General features: G+C 38.0%; 1 protein-coding gene across 1 annotated transcript in view; it reads left to right on the forward strand.

Annotated features, from left to right (window-relative positions):
- The first annotated feature begins 4,815 nt into the window (after positions 1-4,815).
- The window catches only part of LOC107585009 (uncharacterized protein C8orf34 homolog), an 89,407-nt gene continuing 80,419 nt past the window's right edge, over positions 4,816-13,803 (forward strand). Inside the window, exons 1-2 of the mRNA XM_016271814.1 lie at positions 4,816-4,956; positions 5,044-5,175. Of these exons, the coding sequence (XP_016127300.1) occupies positions 4,818-4,956; positions 5,044-5,175 (271 nt within the window). The 5' untranslated portion in view covers positions 4,816-4,817. The remainder of the gene's footprint in view (positions 4,957-5,043; positions 5,176-13,803) is intronic.

The following is a 13,803-nucleotide window of genomic DNA, read 5'->3' on the forward strand; positions in this document are numbered from 1 at the left end:
AGATGTTCTCTTATTAAGAAATGTGACACCATCCGGATAGGAAAGTCTGTGATTACCACATTTTTCCACAACGCTTCTGAAATATACTGACCTTTATTGAAAACCGTAATTAAAGATAAACTCCTTGTTGTGCACATTCATCATGGATTTAGATTTTTTTTTTCAAAAACTTTCTGCATTTGTGAAAGTTAGGTGGTTTAAGTAGATATCCCAGTCGACGTACTGTAAGAAAGTTAAAGCAATAAAGAAAGTCTAATCACGCACTGCTCTGAACGATGTATCAACGTCAGCTATGTGTCCTCATCTTATCTAAGTCTTAATTATCTTAATTATGCACATTATTGGTTTTTAATCAAAATTATATAAATGTTTTTTTTAAATAATCTCTTATGCTTAACAAGGCTGCACTTATTTGATCAAAAATAGAGTAAAAACAATAATATTATGAAATATTTACAATTTAAATCTAACTTTTCTATTTTAATATATTTTAAAAATTAATTTAATGCTGTGATGCAAAGCTGAGTTTTCAGCAGGCCATTAATTCAGTGTCACATGATCCTTCAGAAATCATTTTAATATGCTGATTTGGTACTCAATTCTAATCAGTTATTACTGGTTTTCAGTTATTAATAAAGATTCCTATTATTATCAATGTTAAATACAGTTTTTGCGGCTTAATATTTTTGTGAAAACCAAAATGTATTTTAAAATCAGCTGATTTAAAATCACTAGTTATTTTGAAATATATTCAAATAGAAACCGTTCTTTTAAATTGTAATATTATTTCACAATATTGCTGTTTTTACTGTTTTTGTTCAACTAAATACTTGGTGGGAAAATAGATTTATTATTATTATAAATTTTTTTTTTTGTTAAACTTAATTATTCCAAACTTTTGACTGATAATGTATACATGCCACTGTATATACAGTATGTAAAATACTTCAATACTTCACATTTTATATTTTATATATAAATGAGTTATGTTGTCTGTATTGCTCTCTGTGGCTGTACCACTCCTTGCCTTTCCTCCTCCTTCTGTCTCAAGGGCTGAAACCCATCCAGAACTCTGTCCAGCCTTCCTTCAGTCAGCGTCTCCCTGCTGTGACGTAAGGCATAAATGAAGGAATCAGAGGAAAACGAGAGTGCAGCCTCAGGAAATGCTGAGCTCTAGTTAAAAACTCAACATATATGTACAGTAAGATCAATTGTGGCGACATATTAATAACTTATTGCATCCATACTGTGTCTAGACAGTGAGTCAGGAGACTATATAGTAAATAATTAATTTTAATCCCCTAAAAAGGAATTGTTGCTTAATTTTCTGAAGAGTTTTTGGCAGTGACTGAGACTGAGTCCGTAGTAAAACACAGTATCAGCTTTCTTCATGACTCATGATAGCTCAGCTGAAAACAATCATGAACTCCAATATAGATGTTGTTTCAACCAGTCATGAAGGACTATTTGTTTACAACATTTAAACTGCCCAGCTGAATGTTACTGGTAAAGCAATTTTTATATTATTGTGATTATTATTTAAAAAAATAATTTGTGAAAATGAAATCATAATCACTGCACTGATTGTTATAACTACTTGTTATAACTAATTGCAGCAGCATTTTTACATTATACATATTAGCATTTTAGCATTATACATATATGTATATAAAATGTAGCACAAAGCATTACCTGAATATTTTTAATTAGGTTAGATATTGATATATCTCAAACCCCTTTCATGGCATTTCTACTTAGCCAGCAGGATTGTTTTGTGCTGCAAAAAAATAATGTTCCTTTGTTCAATTCCTTTGTTCAATTATTTAATTCATTCAATTTATTCAGTCAATCAATCAATAAATCAATGTGTTGGTTTGTGTTTAGACAAAGGTGATAAAAATTTTAATTTAATAAAAACAATGCAAGATATACTGAAAAAGTCTATATACAATTGTAGCCTATACAATATTTAAGTTTTTTGTTTTCTGGAAAATTTAAATTCATTTGAGTGAAAAAGTCTTAACCCTCGATAGTTGAAAATTGAGAACTAACAACTGATGGTCAAAGTCAAGCACATTGCATTATGGGATGCAGTATTCTGCCCAGTGGTCTCTGCTGTACCCTGCACATTTTGTTAGATGTAGTAGATCACCTGGTGTTTTATGTGTGAAAATGTGCTTGCTGTGCATGGTTTACATACTATTGCAGCAATAGTAAGAGTAGTGTGGTGGGACCGGATATCATTCCAAAAATTCTCTGACAGAGAATGTCAATGCGCTGAAGGAAGTGCTTTGGAAATGTTGTCCACTACAGAGCTTGTTCTTTAAAACTGTCACTGAACTTGGTTTTCAGTCAGGTTGTCTATTAGAAAGGCTGAGATTGCTTCCCCCTGCCAATTTCCCCAGTCTGTCAGTATGATCGAGAGATCCTGTGTTTCTCCATCCTGATGATGCAAGAAAATCAATTGAAAAGCTTATTTCTGTGCAGGGATTTTGAGCTAAATTTAAGTATATCTATGCATGTACTCCATCATGCAGATATTATTAACATACAGTATCTTATTCACTGTCATTGAGTCTTTTCTCATTGGATGTGACTTCCAACCGTATCATCACCCTGTTGACGTCTCTATTAAAGAGGTCAGTGAAGTAAGCAGGGAAAACCCCTCTCCGATTGCATCAAATGCTTTACATTCTTGAAATGAGTGTGTGCTAATCCACGCCGTGCTTTCCTCTTTACCACAAGGGCAATTAAACACTAGGGAGCCTGGGGTAGTTACAGTAACAAAGCCCTGCTCGATTTACTTCCTGCTAAACCCACAAATTACAGCTCTCTTTTATGTAGCCCCTGTTGCTAGGTTAGTTTAATTACCTAACAAGGCGTATGTGTTGTAATTACCGCATTTACCATCTTGTTGATTTGTGATTGTCTGGCTTGTAACACAGAACTGATGCTTTTTTCGTGGAAGGGCCTACACTTAAAGTGGAAACTGATAAAAGTTGTTTTTGCATGCGCTAGACTTATTTATGAAATGCCTAATTTTGTTTTTATATCTCAAAAGAGTCATAATTAATCAATCAATTGATTGACAAAAGCAGTTTTTCCAGAGGAGGGTAACTGTGTTTCACATGCATACTTTATGGTTTTAGTCCAGTCTGAGTTAAACACGATTGTGTTTTTGACACAACTTTGATTAAACAAATTACAAAGCAAATTGCATTCTCTTCTGAAAAAACTGATCCTGTCCGGACTGGATTTTCTGTGATTACAGTATATTATTGGTTTCAAACATCTTAAAAAGAGGTCTTAAAAAGTCTAAAATTTGTTATAAAACTCTGCAGATACCCCTGATCATTAAATATTTCATTAAATCTAATGAACAGGCCCCCTGTTTGAAAACTCCAGGTTTGGGAAACTAATCATGTCAGAAAAAGATTTAACACATTTTAAATATACTTTTGATAATGTCTACCAGTATTTTTTTTTTTTTGTATTTTTCAACATTAATCTCATTTTTAGTTTTGCACAGTGGAAAAGTTTCCAGAAATCCGGATTGGATTTTTTTGTGATTGCAATATCTTATTGGTTTAAAAAATGTTGGTATCGAAAACCACAAAATATGATGCTCTCCTACAAGGTATCTTCCAAAAATATATAAAGCATACCCATTTTTGCTGTGTGAGAATAGTGTTAGTTGTGTGATATTATAGACAATATGTTTTTGTTTACATTTAAGAAAAAAATATATAATATTTTCAGTTTTCAAATGTATTTTTAAATTACAGTATTATAATTATTTTATAATATTATTCCATTTACATTATTTTATAATAATTTTTTTTATTTGATTAACTAGAAAATATTTACCTTCAATTAATTTATTAGTGTATTCTTTTCTACCCAATGTTAGGTTTTAGGTACATTTCAAAGTAGGACTGCCTTTAGAATAAAACAATTGTGATTAATAACTTCCAAACAGAAAGAATAAAACCATAATAATATTCAATTTGACAAATGTTTTAAAAATGATATCATTATTTAGCACATGTAATATATAAATATTTACCAGTATTGGCTGTTGCGTTTTTTTTTTAACACATTATCATATGAGCAAAATCTAATGTTGATCAACCTGTAATTCATACATATTTATATATTACTACATTAACCAACATCAATACATTTTGATGTTGTAGTATTTTAAACTTGTAGTTACACTGTTTTGTAGTTAAATGTGTGCCTGTTTTTATTACTGTTTTAATTTATTTTATTTGTGCAGGTTTTACAACAGGACTAAAAAAGTCTTAAATATAATTTAAAAACTCAGATACACCTAATATTTAAATATTATAAATAGTTCTCAAATATTTTGTAAAATTTAATTCTACAATCTAACTTTCCACTAACACCCCTTTTGCGGACCCCCAGTTTGAAAACACTTGGTTTAGAAAACTGATCATGTCCGCATAAGGCTTAACACATTTGAAATAGAATTTTGATGATGCCTACCAGCAATTTTTTTTAATTCTATTTTTTAAAACCTAAATCTAATTTTTAGCCTTCCATTCTGCCAGTTAGCCTCCGACAATTCCCTTCTGCATGCTATAGCTCATATAATATTCAATATCAGTGTGAAAATATTTCCCTGACCAATCACCAATTAGTTTTCCTGATGGTGAATACCTGCAGGTTGATTCAGGTTGGCACGACGCAAGCTGGCGTGACAATGTGTTACTTTAGCTCAAGTTCTCTGGCATTTACTCACATGCTGGACATCGGTACTCTAATCGCTTTTTGTTTGGCTCTGATAGGAGATGATGACCAAACTGATAACTGAGACACCAGACCACCCCATTCCTTTCCTCATTGGCCATCTGCAAACCAAGCAGGAGAGTCCTGGCAGGATTCAGAGGACTCTGTCGGGATCTGCAGCATTGTGGGCCGAGAGCTCCTCAGGTGGGTATAGTTCAGAATCCTTCAAGCTGTTTTGCACATAGAGAAAATGTAGATCACTAGCAGTTTCCTCCGTCTCTCTCTCTATAGAATACAAAGGTACACGACGGGACTCCAGGGGTTATGAAAAACCTTGGCAGATCCATCCCAAGAAACCCAAGAAATCAAAGAGCGACCTGGCCGTGTCCAACATTTCCCCTCCGTCTCCTGAGTCTAAATCATGTGAGTCCCGCTGCAAGAGAGAAGCTAGTGTCATTACATCAGTTTTATGTGATTCAGCTGGCTGTTAATCTGAGATCAGCCATGCATTTTCATAGATCAGAAATAGAGGAGACTGTCTGTACATTAGTGAACAATGACGACTTCTATCTTTAGATAGTGCCATTATGGAGGCTGTCAGCATGAGCTCTGAGTGAGGGAGTAATTCGTATCAGAGTCTTTAATAATTTAATATGATGCTCCGTTACTGACAGCGGTTCTATTTCTGCCTGAGTGGAGGCTGTCGGCCAGTTTTGGGGAAATGGCACGAAGGGAGATTGTAAATACGTGTAACCCCATTTTAAACTGTGGATGTGTGCCTGTGCCCATTTCCAGCTGACTTATTTAGATGGTTTTCACATCAGTGAGTTCATAAAATCCTGTGATTGTGTTTTTGTTCTTGTACTTTAAAGCAATAGTTCAACCAAATTTTAAATGGTTTATTAATGTCGTTCCAAATGTACTGTATGACCTTTCTGCTCTTTTCCTTGAAATGAATGTAGACTGCCAACATCCAAAAAGTATGAAAAATAAGAGCTTTATTTGAGGGAAAGGCCTAAAATTAAGTCACGAATGGAACACAAAAATCATTGAGTGCATTTACATACACAGTCATTTAGATCATGCTTAACCCTATAAAGCCTACCTTATCATATTCAATACGCACATTTCGAAGGCCTCTGAATTATCAACAAGATCAAAACGTTGCAGTTGTACACAATATACTATGCCTACCATCATCTGACTGATATTTTGTGCTTTTTTTAGCAAGTAAAAGATATAGAATATAGAGATATAGAATTGTATTTATATACTATGGGAGATATAGAACTGATATTTATATAAATTTGTAATATGTAAGCCTATTATAAAGATCTCATTGGTTTAAATTACAGGTTATCAGAATTGTATTACTTTTTGACCATATAAATAACAACATCTGCACCAAATATATGGGGCGGTATCTTTTCAAAAGGTACACTTTTGTACCTTTTAGGTACTAATATGTACACTTTAGGTACTAATATGTACACTTTAGGTACTAATATGTACCTTTAAGGTACCAATATGGACTGTTTAGGTACAAAGGTGTGCCTTTTGAAAAGGTACCGCCAGCGACAGCTTTTGTACCTTTTTTTCTGAGCGTGTATCATACTATATAAACCATAAAAGCTAAAATAAAAACATGTATACAACCCCCCCCCCCCCCCTTTTTAGATATTTTTATATTTTGTCAGTGCTCAATAAACATTCCTTTTTCTATTAAAAGAAAATGGATTTTTAATGCATATTATTTTGCATGTCAGGCTTTACAAGGTTAATTATAGGTAATGTAAACTAAAACTAAAACTTCCTAAATTGTTGTTCTTTTATCAAAAAGGAAACATATTCAAAGTCTCAAACATTTTCATGTATTTGGGGGTTTTTATTATGAACATTTGGTAACATGTAAATGCACTTCTCAGAGTCCAGTTTTGATATTCAAAAGTGTGTATGAGATTTGAGAGCTGCAGGAAATATTGCTTCTTTTTTGCGTGAATTATTCATTTAACATCTTTGAAGTGTCAGCTATGTCAGGTGTTCACAAAAATGTAGGCTCTTGGTTTCCAGGCAGTGATGTTTCACATAATGAGTCCAGAGGTTACTCTGCAGCAAAATAAACACAGTGTAATTTACACATGGAAACATGCTGCAGTATGCATAGTAGCTCTCATTTTCAAGCTCATGGATGAGACAGAAATCCAGAATCTGTTCTCCCTAAGCAACACATTGTGCAGGACTCTGATATGCTATAGATCTACCTGATTTATTGTCATGATTCTGTCATGATTTTACGCAAATCAAGCTCATGCATAAAAGCACAGTCCTTAAGGCATCAAAATACTAATTTCAGACCAAGCCAAATGATCTCCCAGATCATCATAACATTCACTAATTGGTCGTTCTGGGTATCCAACGTCCAGCTTTAGTGCTGTGGCACTTGATCACGGAAGCTAATGAGCTGTTTTGTTCTTTTACCTGAGATAAGCTGTGCCGTCATTGTGTCATGGAATTATAATATTTTTCTACCCTTTTAAATTTTTTTAAATTTATTAATTTATTTTTTGTCAGGTGAAAATGCAGCTCTTACTGTGTGCCATAACATTGCATTCTCACAGTACTTTTTGTCTGCATAGGCCATGTTTAAAGCAATTACAGAGGCTTGGGGAATGTGGATGGGAAAACACCCTGTACAAAAATAATTTGCAAAACATGCACTGCACTGAAAGCAAATACCTCTCAGTCACAGCAGTGGCAAACACATTTATCTTGACGTTGTGAGTGTTCTAAATTATTCAGTGTTACACTTTTTGCTGCAAGTGCTCTTAGTCAGACTCACAGAGGTATTGCATGTGTCTGGCAATCTGCGGACATTTGGAATTTTTTGCATTGGGGCTGCGCACAGTGACAGCGCTAAAAAGTACTTTTACCTGAAACAAATTGTCAAGAGTCCTCGGATGATGGACAGAGTAAAATTGCCCTTAAAATGCTCAATGATTGTTCAAGTCAGGAAAGTGACTGATACTGATATTAGTTGGATGTGATATTTCCATATTTATCGGATTTTGGTATTTTCTGACCTGAGAAGTATGACGTGATTTGCGTAAATTAGAAGAAAAAAAATTGTGTTGTAATGACTTCTAACAATGTATGGTTGTGAAAACGTGATATAGCTTGTGTGATTATCAAATCACAAAGGTGATTTAATTAGTCTGATGTGCTGCGTGTTTCAGAGTGAGGCACAGCATTGTGTTTATTTACACTAGGGATGTCACAATACCAAAAATCTAGTATTCAGTACTGATACCACCAAAAGTACACGATATTCGATACCCAATTTGATACCACGGTAAAAAAAAGAACACTAATACTTAAACTTTAACTCCTTTATTTAAACCTTTTAACATTACAAAAACACAACAATAGTGGCACTTGGCCTTCAAATAATAAATAAAATGAATTGTGTTGTCACTGTAACTTCATTTCAGTAGTCGGTATCAATACCAGTACCAAATCCCACGGTTCTCGGTACCAATTTTGTTTCCATAGCAAAAACGATTGTAATGCCATAATAATTAAATATGTTAAAACATTGTAAATCATGTAGCCTTCAAATATTGTTAAATTATGTAAACATTGTATTAAAAATATCAAATGAACGTAATAAAATAACAAACACATTACAGATAACAGAACAAGTGGCTGGTCTATTGCACTTACGCTGCAAGACTTAATGCACAGATATATTCTGACACATCAGATTGGTTTTGTCCCGTCCATTGCTATGATTATCACAATGTCAAACATTGCAATTTCAGATTCAGTCCCACATTTTAATACAGTCGTCACTCCTGAAACTTTGCAGTGTTTACTTAGCATGAAAAATACAACTTTTATTCAAATTATGAATGGGTTATACACAGAAAGTAAGCAAAGATGTTCCCTTATAATCAATGAGGCTGATATCATTTAAGTTCAGCTGCATCACAAACTCACTGAGTGAAAACAAAGTCCCTTTAAAGGGGTCATATGATGCGATTTAAATTTTTCCTTTCTCTTTGGAGTGTTACAAGCTCTTGGTGCATAAAGAAGATCTGTAAAGTTGCAAAGACTAAAGTCTCAAATCCAAAGAGATATTCTTTATAAAAGTTCAGAGTCAGCCACACCTACCTAAAACGGCTCGTTCTAACACGCCCTTTTAGCAGCATCATATGACCCCTTTAAGACAAGTCATGTCACTCGGCGGCCATCTTTGAAACGCCTCTTGGGCATGCAAGTGCAACCCCTATCTCTTTGAATGGGGAAACATAAAATTCTCCAAAACTGTTCACTAAGCTTACGAATAAATTTCATATTTGAAATCACCAAAGATATCTGACAACAACTGTGTCATAAATGTTGTTACTTTTACGCAAATAGCATTATAAAAAGATTATTTTTCAAGCTAGATCAGCCAGTGCGCATGCGCAGGCCTTAAGAGCACGTCTCAGAATGCTGACTGTTTCTATAGCAACCGGGACTTTTAACGGCAGCTGCAGTGACGCGCTGACTTTACAGATTAGCGATTGGCTTTTTCATTCAGAAGGCGGGGCTTCCTGCGATTGAGCGGCCATATTAAAGGGATCATATGATGTTGCTAAAAAGAACATTATTTTGTGTATTTGGTGTAATGAAATGTGTTCATGTGGTTTAAGGTTAAAAAAACACATTATTTTCAACAGACTGTACATTATTGTTTCTCCTCTATGCCCCACCTTTCTGAAACGCATTGATTTTTACAAAGCTCATCGGTCTGAAAAGCGAGGTGTGCTCTGATTGGCCAGCTATCCAGTGCGTTGTGATTGGCCGAATACCTCAAGCGTGTGACGGAAATGTTACACCCCTTGCCATATTGTGATGCCTTGTCCGGCCGGAGCGACGAGACAAAATCATTAAAACTCATTATAAACGAGGCATTTGTTGCATCCAGTGGGGACATAATTATGGATTATAATGACTTATACTTATACTGACATATACTGCTGCATTGCATCGCGCCACGTAAACATAAAATCATGTCTGCATTTGTGATTGGAGAAATGACAAACAACAAGCACTACTCTACACTGCTCAAAATTCAAGTTTGAATCGTCAGTGGCAAATTCTTTAAATATAAAAACTTACTTACAGTCTGTGAGTCAGAACAGCCGGCATTGTAGTCTACTCTACCAGGATCAGGAAACAGTCCTCCATAAAATGCGCTGGACATATCTGAATATTTGGGTTGAACTGTTCTGGAACAGTGTTGTAAATACAACTTAACCACTGATTTCTAGTCGTGTCCTCTTTTGGAAGGCCAAACAAAGTAGTTTCGCTTTCACAACGAAACACACGGCGGGCTAGAGCGAGCGGAGGCCAGAGGCCTAGAGTGAGCGAAGGCCGGCTTGAGTGAGCGGAGGCGGGCGGGCTTGAGAATGGCATGGCCGGCGGATTCGACGAAGGACCGTCCGGCGTGCTTGCGGCAACCACATGTGACGACCCCGGGCTGTACTCCGCTTCATTCACGGTGAAAGCCGATCCGGCAATCTACAGTGCGAAGTTGATGTATTTCCTCAGTGACCAGCACGGATCAGCTCTAGGCATAACGAAGCAGATATCGTCCTCTTTTGGAAGGTCAAACAAAGTAGTTTCGCTTTCACAACGAAGCACACAGCACCTTCACGACATGGCAGCGGCGGCAACAATACTACAGCGAGAATAAAAGTTATGCCTACTTTCTTTGCGTGAACATTTGGGCGGCGTTATGCAAATCTTCTCACATCGTGACGTAGACATGTGGGGGCGTGTTAGAACGGGATGTTTTAGGTAGGCGTGGATGACTCTAAACTTAACAAAGAATATCTCTTTGGATTTGAGACTTCAGTCTTTGCAACTTTACAGATCTTCTTTATGCACCAAGAGCTTGTAACACTCCAAAGATAGGAATAATTGAAATGGCATCATATGACCCCTTTAAGCGTTGCATTTTTCCCCATTCAAAACTATACAAGTGACACGTCTTGGGTATTCTATAGTCTGGTGAAAACTCCTGTTATAATAAAAAAATCTGTCTATACAATGAATCTCTTATTTATATTGTGTTTATAATTTGTTGGTTATTACAAAACTGTTGGTGAGAGTGTAGCGCTCATGCTGAATGAACTCTGTTGTGATTCTGATTGGCCATTGCGTTCACATGCTCAACAAACATATCTGTGATTGGTTACAATGCTCAGCGCTGCAAAAACACATTGTAAATTAAAACCTTTGATGCTCTTCACAGACACTCACACAAACACGGGACCGCTTGAAAGCAGCCACTTGTCAGCGGGTTGGTGCTCAGTACTAGTGGTACTGTGGAAATGGTGGTATTGTTACGTTTTTAAAATTATAAAAAGTATTGACTTGGTACCGAATTACCAGTACTTTGACAACACGCAAACAGATCATGATCTGATGTTTTCAGTGTCCCAGAGCAGCTCGGTTCACATTAAAAAATGCTCCACAACAGCTCATCTTTCCATTTGCTCTTAGGTTGGGTTGCTTTTAATGTGCATTTGAAAATGCAACATGCATCAACAACTTTCAAAATTTGTAATGAGAATTGATTATAAATCTGTTATGAACAAAAGAGAAGCTTGAAGTTCTTCCTGCAGTTTTCCGCAACTAAATAAAAAGCAAAGCAAAAGCAAAGAAATGAAGACAACCATAAATATTAGTAATGTAATTGTGACTGTTGTTGTCACAATTGAGTTGTTAGTTTCCTCATCATGGATTTTTAGTTCCCATTCAAACGGTCTCTCCAGTTGCGTCACTGACGCTTATGGGGAAACTCCTGTTTACTCTGACACTGAAGACTGATTTGTTCACATTCGTGTAACTGCACAAACCAGTGGTGCTTCAACCCGCCAAAAGGGGAGGAGCCGACCGATATATAAGTCGGCTCTGAGTGTCATCAAAATTCTTCTCCTTCAGTGACAAAGTTCATCTCCTCACTGACTTTGCAAGCAAGAAGCCGAAGAAGAAGAAAGTAGCTCAGCTTGCTGCTCACTGCCGTAAGAAGGAGCCCCCGGCAGCACCATTCGGTGCATTTAAGAGCAAATCTGAGTGCGTCTGCGAGTTCCTTCGGCAGATCTGAGGAGGAGGCTGTCGCACATGACTCCATGTCATTGACTGCTTTGGATGCTAAATAATGGGCGTGTTCAGGCAAAGAGCCTGAAATCCCGCCTCCGACGCAGACAGCATGACCCAGCGTGGACAGCAAGCTGATCGCTGCTCATCTGTTCCCTCCATCGGACCTGGGGTTGAAAGCCCATGCAGCGCACCCATCTAAGCCCTGCAAGACTACCTCAGCCCTTGCAAACAGGGCTTATTCAGCAGCTGGCCATTTCTGACACCTTCAAAGAGCTGCGCACAGCAACTGACTTGGCTCTGCATTCTACTAAGGCCACTGCTCAGGCAATTGGCAAGGTCATGGCCAACTTGGTGGTGCTGGAGCGCCACCTTTGGCTAAATCTAACATAGATCAGGGACGCTGACAAGGTCGCTTTCCTAGACTCACCAGTCTCTCCCAAAAGACTGTTTGGCTTTGCTGTGGATGGATTTGCTGACCAGTTTACAGCGACACAGAAGTCATTGCAGGCAATGTGTCACTTCCTGCTGAGGCTCTCCAGTGTTGCGGCTGTTTCAAGTCGCCAGAAGGCTCCATCCTCTCAGCAGCCTGCCAAGCCGGAACCACCTCAGCTACAGCCTAAACCTGAGTCTGCGCTTCAGCAGCACTCCCGGACAGCGAAACTTTACCCGTTTCTGAAGCGTCAAGGTCCCCGCCCCAGAGTGATGTTGGACCCTGAGCCTCAAAAGCCGTCCTGATCAAAATGCTAAGACGAAGAGGAGCACTTGCTCTCCATCCCACCATTTAACACTGAGCAATGGAATCCCCATTCAAGGCTTGGAAAGCTATCCCGGATGTGTCAAGTTGGGTTCTAAAAACCATAGAATGAGGCTACTCTCTTCAGTTCGCTCTTAGTCCGACTCGCTTCAGAGGTATCATTCAAACTTCGGTACGGGACAATGAAGTTCATGTTCTCCAGCCCAAAGTGGCCCCACGCACTTTTACGAAGTGCATAAACATAGCTCTTACCCCTCTGAGACAGATGGGTATCCGCATTCTGAATTACCTCGACGATTGGCTGAACTTAGCCAGATCAGAACAGGAACTCATTGCTCACAAGTCGCTGCTACTCAGCCACCTGGAGCGGCTTGGCTTGAGAATCAATTTAGCCAAGAGCTCTTTGTCTCCCAGCCAGCAAGTGGTCTTTCTGCGAACAGTTATCGATTCTGCCAGGATGTGGGCATGGATTACGCCAGAATGTTCCCTGACTATTCAGCAGCTAGCGGCATCTTTCAAACTTGGGACTTCACATCCCCTCAGGGGTTTCCAGAGGATCCTCAGCCTCATGTCGGCCGCTTCCTTGGTGATTCCTCTGGGCCTGTTTCACATGTGGCCTCTTCAGTATTGGCTCAAAGTCCATGTCCCATCACATGCTTGGCACCTGGGATGTTTTCATCTCAGGGTAACACACCGCTGCATCAGAGCTGTGTTCCCTTGGAAAACTCCTCGCCTGTTTCAATCAGACGTCCCAGAACCTTCTCTTGCAAGCGAAGGGCATGATTTGGCATCCCCGGCCAGAGCTGTGGAGACTTCATGTTTGGCTCCTCGACGGGAGCCTTTGCAGCTCCCTGCAAGTCTAACTAATACCATTTTAGAGGCTTGAGCTCCATCTACAAGATGGTTTTACACCCTTTAATGGTCAGTGTGCAGCATGGAACCAGGACCTGTCATCGTGCAACATGTCCTACGTGTTAACCTTTCTACAACAGCTGCTGGATAAGGGGCACACCCCTTCCATGGTCAATGTATATGTGGCAGCCATTGCAGCAAATCATTCTCTCATGGCTGGTGCTGACTTCGGACTTATCTATAGTCCTCAGTGCCCTGCGAGGTCCTCCCATTGAGCTGCTCCAGTCGCTTAA

This window comes from Sinocyclocheilus grahami, unplaced genomic scaffold (assembly GCF_001515645.1).
Source record: "Sinocyclocheilus grahami isolate Dianchi unplaced genomic scaffold, SAMN03320097.WGS_v1.1 scaffold65.1, whole genome shotgun sequence".
NCBI classification, from domain to species: Eukaryota; Metazoa; Chordata; class Actinopteri; order Cypriniformes; family Cyprinidae; genus Sinocyclocheilus; species Sinocyclocheilus grahami.